Genomic DNA, 19,992 nt, shown 5'->3' with positions numbered 1-19,992 from the left:
GCAATACAGCTCAGAATCTATGACTGTGCTTCAGTCTCTTCTGGTTCTCTGAGCTCTTTAACCAAGTAAGGAGTAGCAAAATAAGAAAAGTGGAAAACATGATCAATGAAGCAGATATCACAAAATATGCCAGAGCTTATGCATGGGGTCAGAAGCAGAGTAATTAAAGCCGCAGGTCAAGAATGACAAGCCAAACCACACCCCTGGTAAGTAAGAGAGGAGTCTAACCCGCAACTCTATAAATGGTGGTGATTTCAACTTCTGAACTTAAAGTTCTTAAACTTAAGAAAGCTTAAATTTCTAAGCTGTCTGACCTATCAAGAATAGGAACCCTACATAACTTCTTTCATTGCTGGTGTTTATTTTCGAACTAGAGAAATGAATTCAATCACTTCCTAAGGAGTTAATTTTCAAACACATGGCCAATGTCAAGAATCCATTGGTAAGAAAATGTTGTATATGAATCTGGAGGAGGAAGTGACCCAAGGTCACTAAGGGAGGAGTGAAGGGTGGTCTACAAAGCCTGGATGTCTTACCTGCTGTCCCCGGGACCCCGGGCTGGGGAGGTCTTCATCGGGTTTGATCTTGGACCGCTTATTATGCATAGGGTCTCCAGTGCTGCTGACTGCAGACTCACTTGTGGGCTTGTTCTGCTGGTCATATTTGCATGACCAAGAGAAAAAAATAGGCTTTGATTAATTAATAGAGCCTGCATGAAAATGTTACTAAAAACAAACAAGCTTGCTTGATAATATGGCAACGATTCTGATGATGCCGGTCACCCATGGGAGAGTTCAGATGATGTGACCAAAGCTAGACAATGCCTTCAGGGAACATTCTCCTTTCCTGACTCAGGAGTGGCAATTGCTTGTGGCTTTTAAAAGCTTGAAGAACAGAGTGAGTGCCCTAGACTTTAACAAGCTATCTCCAAAAAAGCCGACTTTGGGTGGGAGATAAGTTCAAACTATTAGTGAAGATCTTCGATGGCAGCTGGCAAAAGAGTGGAAAGACCGGAGTTTTATGTTTACTATAAAGCATCATCTAGTGCTCAGCAGTAGCCTGGTCATAGTGGATGGAGTGGGCAGTAGCTAAGAGTCCACACACACGGACTATCAACAGAAGCTGTTGATAGATGGTTGGAATGGGGCCTTATCAGGCACCCTACTTTTAAATCATAAGCTAATGGCTCTGATGGAAGAGGCCCTGGTTCACATGCATCAAAGTTTGGAAAAAGAAGTTAAGAGGTCCATGTGAAACCTCGACAACGATGAACTCTGATGCCAACAGCCACCATGATGGCAAGGATTCTGTTGATCAAGATGAAACAAAGCCGCTTCTCTCACCTGTGAGGACTCAGAAGGGCCAGAGCTGACCTGGACAGGGTTCAGAACCGTTGGGATTCCAGGGATAGGTCTCTGTGTTGGGAATGTTGGAGCAGGGTGGATGAGCGGAGGGCTGTGTCCAAATGCTGAGCCTAAACTTTGCTGACGGCTTAGGATCTGTTGATGCATATGGAGAGACACAGGGGCGGAGGGGTAGGTAAAGCTCAAAGCAGGGCTGTGGAGGAAGAAAGAAAAGCATCACTTACACTGACACCAGGAACTACCACAAACTAAGACTATTTACAGCTTTAACTAAAGCCACTCAAATCACACCAGGTCTGACTGTTGCGATGAGGAGAAGTTAGAAAGAATTACTGCCAAGTGTCTTGAGTGTTTACAAGAAAAGGCAGAACGCTAAGAGCGGACATGTATGCACATCTTGTCCACATCACAGCCCTGACGTAATATTCTAGAAAGTGGAAATGAGGGGCATTGGCTCAATAATAACTATTTATTGCAATAACAAACTTTATATAAAAAAGAGAATGGGTGACTACATGCTTTATAGTACTTTTATGTGCTCTGGGTTCCGCTTGTTCCTGTGCATGGAGCAATTCCTTTAATCTTAGCTCACACCGATCGCTTTCATATGTCTCCAGATCTTATTACAAGAGGAAAGAAAATCAATTGGTTAAATGTGTTTTGAACACCATGCTTGTCATATCACTCATTTGTTTGTAAAGATGGAAAGCTTGGTTCATCCAGAATGCCACCTAAAGAATTTCCATCAGTGCCGTCTGGTTACAGAAGCTGATGGATTAAGCTCTCCCCACTGAAATCAGTGATCAATGGTTTTTGATGGGGCAATATTCCAATGGGAGAGCACAGCTCTCTCTTACTGCAGAACAGCACTGAATGTCTATTATGGCCCATTATGCATGCTAATGCTTGTCACTACTTTATTTTGCCACATTTCCTGGGCCACAGTCAGTTCCTAGGAAGTGCCACTTTTACCTCGAAATACCTCAGTAAGTGGCCAATGGCCAGATGCTTCTTTGTATGAGCACAGTTTAGGGATCAAATCCTCTAGGAGCTATGACTGACTCTGGAGGGCTTTTCCACTGGCTTAAAAATGCACAGAGAACTAATAATTGCCTACATGGAAAATTCTCCTCTATTAAAAATAATCTGATAATAAATTTTCACACACAAGTGTGCACACACACGTAACTGTAACGTTAGCCAGAAAGAACCAGAGTTTCTTATAATATTAAGGGTAGAACTCATGCATATTTCCAATCTGGTGGGTTAATTACTATTGCAGCTAAGCACATTAACTGAAAATAAAATAATTACAGTAACAAAATTCAAACCATTTCAACAACTTTTAGTAATAATTCCAGAGATATACTCCCTTCATTAACATGACTTTACATTTTTGTCTGTTTGACTATAACCCATAAAAGGGCGGCTTCAATGGGAATTCATTACTATTATTCCTACAGAGAGTTTTCTGTTACAATAGCTTGCCCATTTAAGGCTGAATACCATTAACAATACCCTTAGAGAAATCCACCAGGCTTTGAGGGACTCTCCTTTCATTTTACATTGTATTTCCTTAATAAAGGAAATCAGAAACATGGTGAAAAACAGTGATTGTTCACAGTAAGTTAGAATAGGTAGTAATATTCTGTTCTGCAGCGCTATAGTTTCTGCCTGTGTTTCTGTAAGCAACCATGAATGATTACAGCAAGACTCACCCAAGGTAGCTGCATGGATGATTGATAGGGCATTAATCAAAAGATGCATATCTACCTCAGAATTTGTTCACAAGCTTTCTTCTAATAGCTGATTTCATGTTCACTGAGCTCTGTGCCAGTTTGTCCAATTTATTTTTCAGTGTACAAGCCATTCATCAAAAACCACAATGATTTAACACCTCCACCTCCTTTGGGTGAATGGGTATTACCAAGTGTAACTACCCTATTCTACTCATTAAAGAAACAAAACCTGAAGACCCCACTTCAGGTAATAATTAGAACATCAATAATCCCTGCATTAACCTCTATACGTGTTCTTAGTTTCTCAGGGGCCCGAACTATCCAGCAGGCTTAAGGAAAGAAACTTAAGAAGAGGCCACTGACAATTCAAATTGTAAGAAACATCAGATTCTAAAAAAAACTAAGTGTCTGATTAGGAGTCAAGACCACTAAAAAGTAAAAAGACTACTAAAAAACCAATACTTCACAAAGCAGAGAATAGCCTTGTTTTGTTGACTATATATGAAATTCAACAGACTTCACTCTATGCTGAATGTCACACATTAGGAAGAAATATCAGATCGGATGAATCAAGGCTCAGTATTCCCACAGAAGTCTCTTAGCACGACAGTCCTCCTTGTCCAGGGGTACGTAACAGTTTGAGAATTTTTTTTAAACCAAACTCTGGTAGCTTTCTTTGGTGCTTATTTTTCACTAGTGAAAGCAGGGAGCTGAAATAAATACATTCTAAAATGTACTTGAACTGCTAGGGAGTAGGCTTGATAGGCGAACCTGTGATTTCTCAACCTCTGTGGTTTATTATAAGCCAGGAACAGACGCTCTTGGGTGCCAAGACCTGGGGACCGCAAACTGGAAACTGCCAGGATGCCTTTGATAAGCTCGGAGCAGCAGGCCCAGCCCTTCTACCACTAACACAGCTGCAGAAAGGGCTGCAGGCGGGCTGCTCAGCGCCAGGACACAAACCACTTTAAAGTATCATGAGAAAAGCACGAAATTCTTGGTTCTGTCACAGTACCCGTATCGGCAGCTTCTGCAGTCAGTGCTGCTCAGAACACTGTCTACGGAGTTCTCAGGCTGAGTTCTTAAGGAAAAGGCAGAAAGCGGGCCAACAGGACGGGATACAGCACCTATATGCAGAAGAGTCCAAACACACGGTCGCACGATCCCTCCCTGTGTACTCTCACCCTTCGGTGAGAAGGCTGTGCAGAGAACCTTCTGAGTACTTGAGGGGTGCTAGGGGGCCCAAGCCTTTGCATCTTAAGAGCAAGCCTAAGCAGGCAGGGCCCTAGAAACGGGAGTCCTGCTCTATGAAACTCTGGCCTCTTGGTACAGGGGCGGCCACTCTGTAAGCTGGCACTAGCTGTGTTCCCTACCCAGATCCCTTGGCCTCTAGAGTTAAGCATGGCACGCTGGGTTCCTGCCTCTTCCAGGCTTCAAGAGGGTGCTCACATTCCCTGGCTCCAGTTGCCACCTCTGGCTCTCTCTTCCCACTGACTCTGGCTGTTCTCACAGGACTCTGTTCATTCATCTAATGATAATTCAAACTGAAACCAAGATCTGCAGCCCAACCACATCTGCTGTAACCTGCTCACAGGTTCACGGATTAGAACAAGAGCACCTTTAGGGGACATTATTCTGCCTATCATACTCTGGATACTGTCACTTCAAAAAAAAAAAAAGCTGTACTATGAAACCATCTTCCTCTGAAAACTACAGTCAGACGCCATATGCACCAAACAGTATTAACACATCAAAGCTAACATTTACCATCAGTTCTCCAACTACAGTAGCACAGCACAGACTTTGTTGATTACAAAGGACAAAATTAGAAAGAGAAGGTTAACTCCACTTAAGGAGTTCCACTCAAAGCCCTTGCAAAACAGTGCGTGTATTCACTCCACAATTTTCTACAAAGTATCAGTATTGTTGAAACTCCTTATAGAACCCAGGCCTACCTGTCCAGGGATATCACCACCCACATGATCATGACTAATCAAGAAAAAGCCCTTACAGACCAGCCTCCTGCCAATGGGATGGAGGCAAATTCTCAGTGACTATCTTACTGATGTGTGTAGGTTAGGTCAAATTGGCAAAACCAGCACAGACACTCACAGCAGTGAGGAACTGGTATTCCTTGATACTCATGTTCACTGCTTATATCACCGGAATAACTAATGTAAGCACTAATTAATCTTTACTTATTAAGGAATGTACGAGTGGAAACACGTGGGTTTTAGACTGTTGCCTGGTCAGCACCAACTCTTGATGCCTGGAGTGCTAGCTTAACAGGGTCCTGGATGCCATGACTTGCATGCAGAATCCTGGGCATGGCGGACACAGAACTGCTCGGTTGGGTCATCTCTCACACAGCTCTGAGCTGAATTCAGAGTGAGCAATAGACCTCTTTGTGAAAGCACTTCATGTCCCCAAAGACTTAAAGACAAGACTTTCCAGCCAGAAAGATGGCTTGGCAGTTAAGGGCACTCAGTGCTACAGCAGAGGACTGGGGTTCAGAAACTAACAACCACATGGCAGCTCAAAACCATAATTTTATTTCCAGGGAATCTGATGCCCTCTTTTGGCCTCAGCGGACACCAAGCACACATGAAGTACACATAGGTACATGCAGGCAAAACATATACATGTTTTTTTTAATCTAAATTAACATTTAAAATCAGCATCTGAAAGTTTAGATTTGTATGTATACTTTATAAAAAATCTAAGTCACAAGATTTTTATATCAAGATTTATTTACAGTGTTCAGCTAAGTGATAAAGCATGTGCTTGGCATTTTGTGGTGAGGCTTAATTCTCAGTTCCCCTTACCTACCAAAAAAAAAAAAAAGTGGAAATTTGGCTGTTTATTCATACTTCAGTAAATAATACCGTGGCTTCCAACACAGATGTCTCCTGTTAAAAATTTAACCACCTATTCCAAATTGGGTAAAATTGGAGCTGTTAGCAGAAAGTAGATATGCAAAACAATTAAGTTCTTAGTAATAAACAATGTATCTTATTCATTAATTCCAGATACTTGAACTGGGTACTTTCTACATGTCTTATTATCTGTAGCCAGAAAGCTACATATTAATTATAATCTCTATGGAAAAACTTCAAATGCATAATCAGGTTTGACACACACTACTTTGTCACACCAACAAGTTATGTGAGTCTACACACACACACACACACACACACACACACACACACTCACATTTTCTCCATCTCTATGACCAATCATTAAATCACATTTTGTTTAATTCCTAGAACAGATTACAATATAAGTGGGATATTTAAAGTTCATACTGTACAGACAAATCATTAAACATTTATTCAACCCTACTATAAACAGGCATTTCAAAGACATCACATTCAAATCACATGGAAACCCCCCAGTAAAGCTACTTACAAGAAGAAAGCTACTTAAACTGTATTTTACATTTCTCAGTAATTTCATGTAAGGCGAGAGGTAAGGAGAATGAGGCTAGATTTCTTAATAACCATGCTATCGAGAAGGTAGGCAACATGGTTTGGACAGATGCACTTCTTTACACTGGAAGAGCTGTTTTTACATTAAAACGAAGACAAGAGGAGGCTGCGTTATTCAGCCACCGGACAGGCAAAGGCAAAAACTGGAGCATATTATAGTCATACAAAATATTATATTAAAACTATCTCATTGTTTGTTAACTTCTAAAATGCAGTATCTTCCCCGAGGATAACTGTTTCTCCTTATAGTAACCACACAGTTTCCCCTCCCTATATATAATGGTGGCCTGAGGTATTGTTATTAGTTTTTCCTTTCTTGTGTCAAACCACGACAAAGCTGGGGGGTTATGGGTAGCCAGGCAGTTAAATATGCCACACCTTTGATCTACGCTGATACAGCAGAAGGCCTCCTAGATTTCTGAGTTCATCTCTGAAATCTCTCCGTGATCTAGAGTGGGCCGAATAGAGCTGGGCAGGAAGTAGCTAAAGAGAGAACTAAGTTATACGAATGCCCTGAAGCAGATGGTAAAAGGAAAGAGCAAGTCACAGAGGCAGAGTTCCTAAATCCAGTAGATTGTGAGGGAAAAAAAAAAAAAAAAAAAAGATGGCTCCTCTGGAGTCTACGGAAATGCCTTACTTTAACTGTAAAGTATGCTCTCCTTAACAGCTATCAATAAAAACACACATTTTCTAATGTACCATGGCAGTTAACTTTCATACTTGAAGTAGGTTTGTTTATTCTGAGACAGGGTCTCAAAGCTCTTTATGTAGATCAGGCTGGACTAGATCTCACTGAGCTCCACCTCAGAGGGTGGGGATTAAAGATATGTGCCAACACACGTGGGTTAGGTCAAAACATTCTGAGAAGAAACTCATTTGATCATGGCACAGAGTGCTACTATACACTGAGATGGGAATGAACCCAGTTCTCTTAAGGTGGAGGACATTAAGGGCAGCTGTCTTTGCTTTGTGGCTTCTGCCTCCCCCAAATCTTTTGCTCAGGAACAGTTAGGTCTTGGACATAAAGTGAGGCAGCACTGAGATAACAGAGGCACCACAGCTTGAAAACTGACCTGAGAAGAGCTGCAATCTAGCCACACCTGACTTTTTAGTCACTTAGAGCTCTGGTACTTAATTTACAACGGCTGCCGTTCAAAGAGCAATTCCTTCCAATTTCGCAGAGGCCTCACAACTTCCATTAATTCTGTACATATAGACATAAGCATCCATATGCACCCACATGCTTATTTATGCTTGGGAACAAACAAAATAAAACCTTCTGCTTCCATCCATAGAAATTCTTAAGGCACGTTTACTGGGAAACCCAGCTAAGCCTCCGCAGGAAAGAACAAAGAGGTACAGACCCACACACTCAAAAATGAATGTGTCCTAATGCTTGGTGTTCTGGTATGCACACTCTGAGGAGCCTTGGAGAACGTGTGTTGTCGCGCTTTCTATTGCGAACGCGTTGCACAAAACGAAGAAGCTACGTGCCATCAAGCAGTCATGAACGGGAAGAGCAACGGCACGCTCTGCGGCAGGAGTCGCTCACATACTTCAAAGCAGTGAGTGGTTAGAAATTCATGTTCACGTGATCAGCATCGGCTCTCCTGCATCTCTTATGGGAGAGGCACTTCCCAGGATTGTTTTAGCTATGCTCCAGCTGACTGAGGATTTCTAGAGAACCTGGTGAGCAGGAGGAGGATTAGAGGACCGACTGACTCTGACTGTGGTGGTTGCATGCCTGTGACCGTCCACCGACCCCTCTGAGAACATCTGCACAGCCGCAGAGTTAAACAGACTCCCGGAGTCTCCAAAGCTTCCCACTGTTCTCACGTCGTTGGTAGCAGACGTAGCTTGATCTAGCTCTATGTCCCCGCACTTGTGCCCTGGCTGACCTGCCCTTACCTTCCTGTCTTCTAGTTCTCTGGTCCAGCCACATTTCTTCAGATGCCCTACTCCTCCCATCTTGGGATCCATATGCTCATCACTTTTCCTAGGCAGTCACAGAAAGCCTTTCCTGAGGTTGTTCCCATTATCTTACAAGTCTCAGCTTCCTGGCACCCGGGCCATTCGCTCTAGAGCAACAACCAGCAATCAAGCAAGCTTATGCAACCATCTGCTCCTTTATATCTCTGCTTGGAGGCGTTTCTTCCTGCAAATTCCATGAAGGTAAGGCTCTCACTTACTTAATCAGCAGCCTCCGCACCTAGCCTGTAGTTAAACTCATTCCAATGTTTGGGGAATGAACAATTTGAAGAGAATTACATTTTTAAAAAGATGTTACTAATTACTTTACTAATATTAAGGAGGAAAAAAGGACATCTCATTATTTTTAGAAGATGGGATCAGAGATTTTTAAATATACTTGTAATCTGGCATTATAGTTTTCTAGTACATTTGATTCATCTCTCTCTGTGTGTATGTGTATTGTTTCTCCAGTATAAGGAAGACATATGCTCCCATGAGCAGTACACAGTCAGAGAGCTGTGGAGCTGCATTGGTTCCTATCTCCCATCAGGCAGCATCCATGGACCTAGAAAATGTTTCCTCATTCCACAGGATTCTTAAACCAGAAAAGGACGATCGTGTACAAACAAGAGGGCAGAGAACACAACAGTCACAGGCCAACCTTGTCTGTACAGATGATTAAAAAAAAATTTCAAGGACTATGATGTTGGAAATCTTGGTAGACAACTCAGTGGGTGATTTGTGAAGTAGAACAAAATGTAATTTTCATTTGAGATGATTTTCCTAACCATGCCAGATCTTAAACAACCACGGAGGAAAGCATCTTCGTTTTACCGCTAAACTGAGAGTGAAAAAATCATACCTGGTGCACTGGGAATGTGTTTACTAATCATTTCTCCATTCCAGTTACATCATTTGAAATGCCTTCTCTTCCTAGGATGGCTTAATATCTGGGGGGAAGGTATTGGAAGAACCACCTTTTAAATATAATATAGGTAATGAGCTATTTATAATGTTAGGTTTAAGTGTGGATTGAGGACCACAGGCTTTTTAATGCTGTGGTCTTCAGTGGAAACCTTCAAGAGATGGAGAACTTACAATTTCTTTACATGAAATCTTTTACAATATGTGTTTTGTTTTCTCTCTTGAATTACAGCAGCTATAGATAAAAAGGACTTGCCATACATATCCAGTCTGGCAGACCCAAGGACTGTAGTTAATATGCCAGCAGACTTTTCAGAGTATTGTTTTGTAAGATATTTTAACGGAGCCTGAATTGTTAAGTAAATATTTTAAAAATACAAAAATAATACAGCAACAGGACAGACATTTGCTATTTTAACCCTTTATTTTCTATCAGTTTCTCTGTTTCTGCTCCTATGTGCAATGTGTCTGTTTATACGTTATGTATACCTATGTATAATATAATCAATCTGTGGGAATGCTGAATAACATTCAAATAGATCTTAACTTCTGGAAAATGAGACTCACTCAATAAAAAAAGGGTGGTGGGTATTTTCATTGCTCACTGGATGGAAGAGGAACCCCCTGAATTTATTCATTCATTAACTATTTGTAGTGCGGTGTCAATGAGAGAGGACACAGGTGATGCACGGTTGTGAAGGAGAGTTCTGGTGCCCTGCTCTACTTCAGGAAAAACAGATGGCAACAGACACCTGAATGATTGCTTTATGACATAATCACATCCTTACAAACTTAAAGTGATATAATTACCTTATGCACTGTCAACATTAACACTGAAGTAGTCATTGGTAAATTCTAAGTGTGAAAGTCAGGGATGGTTGGGGGGTAAAGCAATGAACAGGAGACTGGAATGCTGGTGGCACTGGTACCCATCAACTGGATTACCTTCTATGTTTAAAAAAACATGTGACATATTAGCTTAACATACCATTTCTGTGTATCAATGACCCACTAGGAGAGAGAGGATTTGCATGAAAATACTAAGGGCAAGAAAGAAAATGAGCACCTGACGGTGCTGGGCCACCTGACTGTCACAGGATATTCTGAGAACTCACTGGTTTTTAAAGTGACCCTGACTCTCTTCTTCCACTTTTAATGAAATGATCTTTGTAAGTCAGGGTACCAGTGGTGTCTGAGGAGTGGCGCCTCCTTCTCAGAGTAAATGTAAGATGTCATGAAGATGCTAAGTAAGAATACGTGGGCATTTATGTGGTACTTTCTAGCCTGAATTCTAAGACACTGCAAAGAATACAGCAAGCAAATAGGGATAATTAAGAAAAAGAAGAACCATTCACAAAGTGATTCTGGGGCTAAAGGTGTAGCTCAGTGGTATAGAACCTGTCCAGCACAGCCAACGTCCTGAGTTCAATCTCCAGTACCACCACCTCCCCTCAAAAGCCACAAAGCCATTTATGTGACTATCATTTGTGCGAGTATCACAGTATGTGAATTTTCTACATAGATGTTTTGGCCAAGTCACATAATTGCAAAATATTAGCAAATTAAGATAAAATTTATGGTAGCAGATGACCTAAGAACACACGCCAGGAGAAGAGGGACAAATTGCCATGGGTTAGAGAGCAACAGGCTGAAACATCACTGATGTATCACGGCCAGGCCAGTGGCGTTGTCTCTTAAAAGCATCATTCGGGGTCATTTCTCTTGCAACTCTACCCAATGAGGAAGAAATGTTGTCCCATGTGGACCCCACATAACCTTTACTAAAACAAGATGCTTTCCAACATACCATACCGGTGTCCCACCTGCAGCTGTTAAATATGCAAATTGGAGCCAAAGCTGGGATCTGACTACAGATGCTGAGGCCTACACTCGTAACTATGCTGGCTGATCCTGAGACATCTTAGACCACACTCTCTGTGGTAACCTCCAGACACTCCAAACCCTACACTATGTGCTGCCTAGAGTCACATGAACAGGTGTTTGCTTTATTTCATATTTCCACTTCTTATCAGCCAATATGAAAGAAGAGCAGAAAATGAAAATCATGATTTCTAACAATAATCCTAACTTGCCTGCCAATGAGAATCACTGATAATTGAACTCGAAACTGAAACCAAAACTGTACTGGAAAATGTTAGAACAATGGTATTAGTTATTATTAATAAATATGGAGACATTACTATTATTTATGTGTATTTTTCTGAACTACTGACATTTCCCACACACATAAAGTCACCATAAAAAAAAACTGATCAGTGTAGAAAATTAACTACATTTTTACTTACTAAACGCAAGGTGAGTGAAAGCACTCATCAGCCTTGTGTGTTCCATTTATTCACTGTGTTTTCTTGGGGTTTTATTTTGTTTCTTTTTCGACACAATGTCAAGTAGCCTAAGCTGGCCTTGAATTCCTGATGCCTGTCTTCTCTTCCCAAGTGGCCTGTCATCATGCCACCATTGCCAGTCCGTGCTCTCAAAACAAGGAACCACCCACAGCCACAGAACCGTAATTCAAAGATTACTGGTAAGCAAATTCCCAGACTATGGTGAAAACTGCAGGGAAAACGAGAGCTAAAGATTATAACCAGGACTATTTAATTAACCACTGGAATACTGCTCAGTTCTGCCTCCATCATTTATAACTAGCACGGCTAAAAGAAGGTGATCAAGCTGACGGAAGCAGCATGAACATGTCACAGATTCTTAGCACGGCTTATGTTCCCTTTGTAGTCAGTAACACCAGTCCAAATCTGATCATTAGCAATAAGATTTTTTTTAAATAATCATTTTTATATTCCTTTGCATTCATGTAACAGCATGTTGAAATTATGTCATTGTACAGAAAAGATAGTCAAAGCTTTTATCTTTAAAAGTAAGCTGGAATGTGTAATTAATATATATATATATATATATATATATATATATATATTTCCCCCCCCACTGGATTTCGTGTTAACTCACCAGCGAATGGCTTTGTAGGTGCCTCCAAATCATCTATATCTGTTTTCTGTTGAACCAAAACACACTCTTCTAACTCTTCTTCATTCATAACGTGTCCCTTTCCCTTGAGAGCTGTACAGTAAACTTGTCTGTCTTTGTCTACCTGGGCAACCAGGCAGTGAGCTTTTATTTTACGAAACTATTTGCAACACAAGACTGAAAATCTCTGTCTCAAAGAAGTGCATTTCATCGTAACTGAAAAACGGCCCCAGAAGGACCACCGGCTAACGCACACAATCAAATTAATGTTGGCCCATTGTTGTGGCTTTGACCTGAGTCCTGGCTGCAGCAGCATGTTGGTTCTTTCTTCCTCTCAGACCACTGGCACTGCAAGTGGATTATGGGCTCACCCGAGCACTGGCACTTTATTATAGATACACATAATGGATTCAGGAAAATACGTACCTGATTGCACTTGCCGATAAGTGCCCATAGGAGCCACTAGCTGAAGAGCTGCTACGAGAATTATTGAGAATTGTGACCAAGGAGTTAGGAGATGTTCTTATCATGGTCTGAAGGTCGAAGCTATGATCGGACAGTGGTGATATGGACAGTGTGCGCTTTCGGCTGGGCCTAGCTGACAGCCTGGGGCTGGGAAATCTGGTGCCTGTTACAGAAACAAAACAGAACTTGATTACCTACAGCCAGAATCTATACACTATTGACTGCCACTTCTCGGTGCAGAGGGAGAGGGACAAGAAGTTGGCAACTCGTGGTGACAAGGAGCTCTCCTCCCCCTTGTGATCTACTGGCTACAATTGAGGAAATCAGAGGAAAATATTTATCTTCCAGGGGCTTACCTCAGAGGAGCGCTGTTTATTAATGTGCAGGCAAAATGATAAATTGCTCAACAAAAGGGAGAGACTTTTATGTGTTATCCTTCTCATTTCTAATGATTTATGAATCTGACAGCTGCTTAGATATTCCCATCATTAATTCACCACAAGTGACAAAGACAGAGGTTCCCACAGTTGCAACACAATGCCCTCTCTACTCTAACACACACCATTTTAAGGCAGTGAGTTGAATGACGAAAAAAAAGAATTAAAGCATGCTAAAATAAGGAATTGGTGTAACCATGCTTTTTTTTTTCCTCTGTGACTCCAGCAGTAAAATGCTCCCTGGTAAACTTATAGCATCACTAAAGCAAATGACAGATGCATTATCCAGCCCCTCATACTCAATTTGGGGTTCTGCCATATAGAGTCTTGGGCTCAGTGGTGTCAAGATGGAGGGTTCCTGACTAAAAGCCTCCTCATCTAACATATATTCCATGCTGTTGATGGTGGTGGTTTATAAACTTTCCAAGGAGGGGGGCATAAACCCTGCGGGCATGATAATGAGATCTGTGTGCCTAAGGACATTGAAATGGCCCTTTCTTTGCCATTATAGAACTAACAGTCTTTAAACTTCATGAAAAACCTGCTGACAGCCTCTCAGTCTGGAGGTTAGTAACTCAATCTAAACACATGCCCACTTGATATAGTGGTTTCTAACCAGAGGCTCACAATTAAACGTGATTTGCATTCAAATTTGTTAGACGTCAAGATCTAAGTCTTAGGGCATAGCAGAGTAGCCCACTGGTCCACGCCCACCTTTGGAAGATCAATTTACAAGTCAGTCCTAAAACTAAAGCTCAATGAGAGAATGAGAAGGTTATCTAGCCAGATAGGAAGCAAATCAATTACAAATAATCTAAGTACTAACAGAAGACTTTATATTTCATACCATGAATATGACTGCTTATGGGAATGTGGCAATTGTGCCTTACTTAGAAAAATTAAAGTAGTAGACAATCTTAAACACACACAAAAAGACAATGCAATAGATCTCCAGAAAATGCAATGGAAATATTTTCTTCAGAAATGGACTATTCTCTCAGCCCCTGTCCATCTGTCCATCCTCTCTCCTACTGCCACGTGTGTGTGTGTGTGTGTTATCCCATTGGCCTTAAAACGACAACCTCTTGCCTAACCCTGCCTCCCAAGTACTGGAATTAAAAATCTGTGTCACCATAACAGACTTCAGACAAGATAACAATCCACCATGCTCTGAGATAATTTCATGCATCAGAACGGATGGCTCTGAAAGGCTTTACAGTTGATCTCACGTAAACGGTAGTACAAAGGGGTAGTAATCTCTCACTCATCCGCCACTCTGAGTGACAAGCAGGGTGCCTTCTCGACACCCCTTCAGTTACACTTAAAATGGGCTCACTCATTTACAACAGCTTCATCACCAGCTGACACAGGGCACGTAAGTACAGAAGAGGAATCTCAGCTCTGTGGACACTTCTGGGATCTAAAAGGTATGTCACTTTTTACTACACCCTCTGCCTTGAACGTTAACTATTTTGCAATTACTGCAATAAGCTAATTTCATCATGAAAGATTTTAATGGAGAAATACCTGTCATTTCCAGACAATCTAAAGGACAGATCAGATTTATGGTCAGTTTCCACATAACCCTTTGTAATAGCCAGTTTCCATAGGACTTACAGGCAGCAAGATGAGCTAGACATTTTTTTTGGTCTCTGCCACATCTGCTCTTGGTAGGGATGCTCAGGATTGACTGCAGCCTTCTAAATGCTAGCCCTCACTAATTAGCAGTGACACAGGAAGTAACGTGACCTGATCCCATGAAACATAAGAAGCCTTATATCTACCATGCATCATTCAGAGTCAGGGGCCAGAGGCATGGCAAGACGTTCCCATCAAACATTTTAGGTCACAAAAGTCGGGCTGGGAAATGTCCTCAAAGACTCTTACTCTCTCTCTGAGAATAACAACGGTTTAAGTCAGTTTCTGGTCATATGTTACACCGTGGACTTAGTCGTCCTTGTTCTCCGCTAGGACACTCCTTATGGAGTTACAGGCTCGAGGTCCCTCAACCTCAGGAACTAACAGAGCTGTGAATATACCTGCTTAGCCTAATGTGTCACACTAAGTGCTCTAGCTCCCATGTCAAAAGCCCTCTCTCATGAGCCACGGCATGTGCTCCCACCAGCTTGTCAGAGGTAGGTACTGAACACGAGCCTTCTCCGTGCTAGGCAAGCACTCTACCCGTGAGCTATACACCCAGCCGCAGAGCGTTCCTACCGCGCCAGCACGGGGCGTTCCATCCTAGTTCCTCTTAATTGTTTTTGTTTCTCTATCCTAATAAAAATTTCTGACAGAGAAAGAGGAGCTTTCTTTTCATGTGATGAATGATAGAACATCTAAATTCCTACTTAATGACAGTCAATTTACCATATACTCTGGCAAATTAAAATTCCTTTAATTAGTTTTTACAAAGTAAAAGGGTAGCTTCATCCTTTATTTAGATTAAAAAAAAAAAAAAAGCCACTGCCTGACTGAACACATTCTTATCAAATAGGGAAAGTAACACAGGCTGACCTTCCAAGGAGTCTCTCTTATTTTAATTCTTTATTTGCAGATTTTTAAATAACTAATTTGCATAATAACAGTGAACTGCCCCCCCAACAATCGCTAATTGAAATGTGGTTATGATGGATCTGAAACCTAAGCTCTTTATGCTACTGATTCTACCAACAAAACCCCCCACAGAGGGTGCAACACAGTCCTTTCGCTAGGTGTGTGGTAACAAGTGGCCCAACAGAGGTCAGCACCAGGCCACGCTCCTATGGGGAACACCAAGGTTGATTAGCGGACTCAGACTGTCAATTTTTATTCCTGTGTGGATCAACCATCCTCTTGATTTGCTAAATCTGAGGCCTAGATTAACAAAAGCACGCCCCCTCACAAAGGTGACTCTTAAGCACCCCTGCTAGAAAAACCATACTTTCCCTGCCGTACAGCGGGGCAAGGCTTCAGCTTAACTCTGCAAGACCCTGCCAATGAGTATTCACTGAACAGGTTCTTGAGATGAGAGCTCTGGTGCTGTAAGAAGTCATTGTCACAGGCCCACTGTGACCCAAAGGAGCCCTCATGTATCTCTAGGCACCCGTGACATGGAAAAAAACCACACACAATCTTCTTCCCTTCACTGCCAGGTACTAAAATTTAGAAATGTTTCTGGGTATTTTCCCACTACCTATAACTATCATAAACCTTCCATGATCTTAGCAGCTACAAAGGGTCGTCATGAAACACAGTGTTTTAATATAGGGGTATGTGAATGGGAATAAAGCATATTTTGTAGTTTCTTATTTGGTTTTTCCTTTCCCTTCCTTCCTTCCTTCCTTCCTTCCTTCCTTCCTTCCTTCCTTCCTTCCTTCCTTCCTTCCTTCCTTCCTAAATATTTACTTTCTAAAGGGTAAAATCCATGAAACCATGGAGAGGCCAGGCAACGTCCATCCAGGTAGCACCGCTGTTCCTCCATTTTCGTACCACAAGAAGCAGAGCAGGATGATGTGTTGATAAGTCACATTTCTAGCACAGCTACCAACTACAATTCTCTGCATATCCTAGTCCTCCCAGAGGTAATGGGTCATCTCAGGCTGGCTCCTTCTGTGGAAGCTTCCCTTAGATTGAAAATTTAGCCCATTCGCTAACCCTTGAAGCCTTCTCTCCATTTCCTAGTTAGCTTTTGGTACCCTCCCAGGACCCCAGCCACCAGCCCTGTCACTTACTATCCATGGCATGAAGGTACTCCATGTGGATGGCCCCTGCACCAGCGGTGGCGGCTGACGGGAGGATGTCTGCGTAGGGGCTGCGCTGGCCTGTCAGCAGGGCCATCTGGTGATAGTATTCCGCAGGGCTGACTCCAGCATGGGGGGCTACAAGAGTAAGTAGGATGGTGACAGTTACAAGAACAAGTAGCCACTCTTTTTTTTTTTTGTGAAGCATCTCAAGTCCGTCTGTCATTTAGCCTTCAAACACATGCTTTCATGGTTCCACGCAACAAAGCTTTTCTGAGTATGTATTCACCGGTATCCTATGTCTTTACCCAGGAAGAAAGCTAGAGAAATAAAAGTAATAAAATACATTACAAAAGTTTTGTTCTTTGTTAAAGAATTCAAAATGATTAATGCATATATATATATATATATATATATATATATATATATAGTCATGTATCTCTTAAGATGACACATTCTAAAAATATGTCATTCAGGCAATTTAGTCATTTTGTGATCACAGAGCAGACACGTATACACTAAGAAAAGCAATGATGTCAACTAGACAACGTAATTTATGGGGAGTCCAAAATACACAAACTTGTCCCCCGCCCCGTCTGTTCCGGGATGATGGGCTGTGTGTGAATGGCCATGACTGACTCCCTCCCCCTGCAACAAAAACAGTTTCCTACAGACAATTACTGTATGTTCATACTTCTTACAACAGTAGACAACTCAGACAACTGTGATATCTTTCCAGACATACTTAAAATACTTCCCTAGGCTCCTGACAGGAGTGTCTGAGTTAACACTCACTAACACAAGAAGTCAGAGTTTACGAGAAAGAAAAAAGGGCAGCAGGCATTAATGACACACAACTGAATGATAAGCTGCAATTTCACGTTGCAGAATTTAAAAGCTCTCTTTTTCCTTTTCTCCCCTCGACTAGAAAATCAAAAAGAAAATGTACCTATCAATCTGGAACAATTTACTGGCAAGAGTCAGTCTTACAGGAGTGGGATAATAATTGGTTTCCACCTGCCAATTTATGTGCAATTTATGTGTAGCAGTTCTGAGGGTGGCCTCTAGATTTTCAGAAATCTGGATTCAAAGAAGTTCCACGATGTAGCTAGGAGCCAAAAGTAAAGCCATGTTTGTAGTGCTTAGGGCATAGCATTTGAGCAATGACTAGCTACAGGGAGAAGAATCCTGGCAATAGATGCTTTGGGCTGGCGTCTCCAGGCAATACTTTTTATGAATGATACATAACAAAAGTGAGCATCTTTGAAATATTAAGATTACAAGAGGAAAATATTAGTGAAGTTATCTGATTGGGTATTGTGGTAGTTTAAATGAAAATGGTCCCTGAAAGCAGGTATGTTTGAATACTTGGTCATCAGTTAGTGGAACTTTTTGGGAAGGACTAAGAGGCATGGCCTTGTTGGAAGGAAATGTGTCATTGGGGTAAGCTTTGAGGCATCAAAAGTTCATACCATTGCTAACTAGCTCTCTCTCTCTCTCTCTCTCTCTCTCTCTCTCTCCAACTTGCAGATAAGGAAGCTCTTAGCTACTGCTCCATTGCTATGCTTGCCTGCCTGCCGCCAGGGTGGTCATAGATTCTATCCGTATGGAAGTGTAAGCCCCAATAAATACTTCTGTAAGTTACCTTGCTCACGGTGCCTCTTCATAGCAAGAGAAAACTAAGACAGTAAGTAATTAGAGTCTTTCATGAAGCAGGAAAGGGAAGGCAGACACATCAATCATTCAATGGATATTTCATTCACACTCATTAAATACAGATGATGAGCATGGTTTCCATAAAGTAACTGCAAGTACCAGGTCTGCAGACAGTCAGATTTCTACTAGCCAGTTATAGTTACAATCCTAACTGCACCTTGAGTGTCTAACTCCCTTCATCTGCCTCCCTTATGTTATTTCTACCACTTCCCATTCCTTTATCAAAACATCAAATTCTAAGCAGAAAAAGAATCACATTAATTTTTTTGCAGGTTTTTAAGATGCAAATATTTCTCAAATGAGAAAAATGTATCCCATGAGTACATTACAAAAATATTCACTGCACTGAATTCTTACAACAAAAACACAAGGGACAGTAATTGTTCCTAGAATATGGATATTCCTGGAAATACATGAAAAGAGATGCTTTCTCAGACACTTTGTACACTTGCCTCTGTGCCCAAAGAACCTCAGAGCATACTTCCTATGTTTAGGAACTAGGGATACGGAAGTCATAGCAAACAGTTTAGTGAAATGAACCGCGCCTTATCTTTTTACTCTACAACCACCAGTGGTGACTTATGTTCTGTAGTAAAGCATGCATACTGCCCATCAGCAATTAGTAAGGTTGATGCAGTTCTGTATCTTAATGCACTTATAGGCACAGGTTTATATATACGTGGGAGATACAGTGAATAATTCCTTCCAAGCCTTAACAAATAGGTTATAACTTGACAGGAGAGTATGAACAACTAGTTCCAATTCTACAAAATTGTGTGAAAAGTTAATACCAGCAAACGAAGCCTACAGTTTCAGCCTAAAATGAGCATCAGGAATTACAGGAATAAAGACTAACTCCTTCTCATTTCCCACCGTTCAGGTTTTCCTTGGCATGCTCAAGGGTTGGAGGCATACATATAATAATATGTATAATAATAATGAGTCTTTATCCTCCCCAAAGCTCTGGCTACTTACAATGTGGCCCACCATGGGCCAACAGCATTACTATCACCCGGAAGCTTTGATAAGAGCAAAGACACAGGCCCCCAACTCCACGCTGTTTCTGCCCCAAGACTTTTCAGTTTTACCGGGATCCCCCAATGATATGCACAGTAATCTGCCAAGCTCTGTTCTCAGAGACACATCTCTATAAACGTGGCTTTCCAATG

The 19,992-nt window shown here is 41.6% G+C and overlaps 1 protein-coding gene and 1 long non-coding RNA gene across 3 annotated transcripts in view; one reads left to right on the top strand and one right to left on the bottom strand.

The window, feature by feature from the left end:
* Window positions 1-19,992, bottom strand: part of Gli3 (GLI family zinc finger 3) — a 271,582-nt gene that overhangs the window by 72,811 nt on the left and 178,779 nt on the right. Inside the window, exons 6-9 of one of the 2 annotated variants that reach the window (XM_060372711.1) lie at window positions 17,099-17,245; window positions 12,913-13,114; window positions 1,344-1,557; window positions 537-653 (exon numbers count right to left, since the gene is read on the bottom strand). In XM_060372711.1, coding sequence (XP_060228694.1) covers window positions 537-653; window positions 1,344-1,557; window positions 12,913-13,114; window positions 17,099-17,245 — 680 coding nt within the window. The remainder of the gene's footprint in view (window positions 1-536; window positions 654-1,343; window positions 1,558-12,912; window positions 13,115-17,098; window positions 17,246-19,992) is intronic. The other variant, XM_021640081.2, reaches the window with a different exon arrangement.
* Window positions 8,094-18,731, top strand: LOC132649267 (uncharacterized). Its single transcript, XR_009587709.1, has 3 exons — window positions 8,094-8,763; window positions 11,944-12,031; window positions 18,638-18,731. It is a non-coding gene; the product is annotated as an uncharacterized LOC132649267 (long non-coding RNA).

The sequence above is a fragment of the Meriones unguiculatus genome, chromosome 19, assembly GCF_030254825.1.
Source record: "Meriones unguiculatus strain TT.TT164.6M chromosome 19, Bangor_MerUng_6.1, whole genome shotgun sequence".
NCBI lineage: Eukaryota > Metazoa > Chordata > Mammalia > Rodentia > Muridae > Meriones > Meriones unguiculatus.
This window is presented reverse-complemented; position numbering and strand designations above follow the sequence as displayed.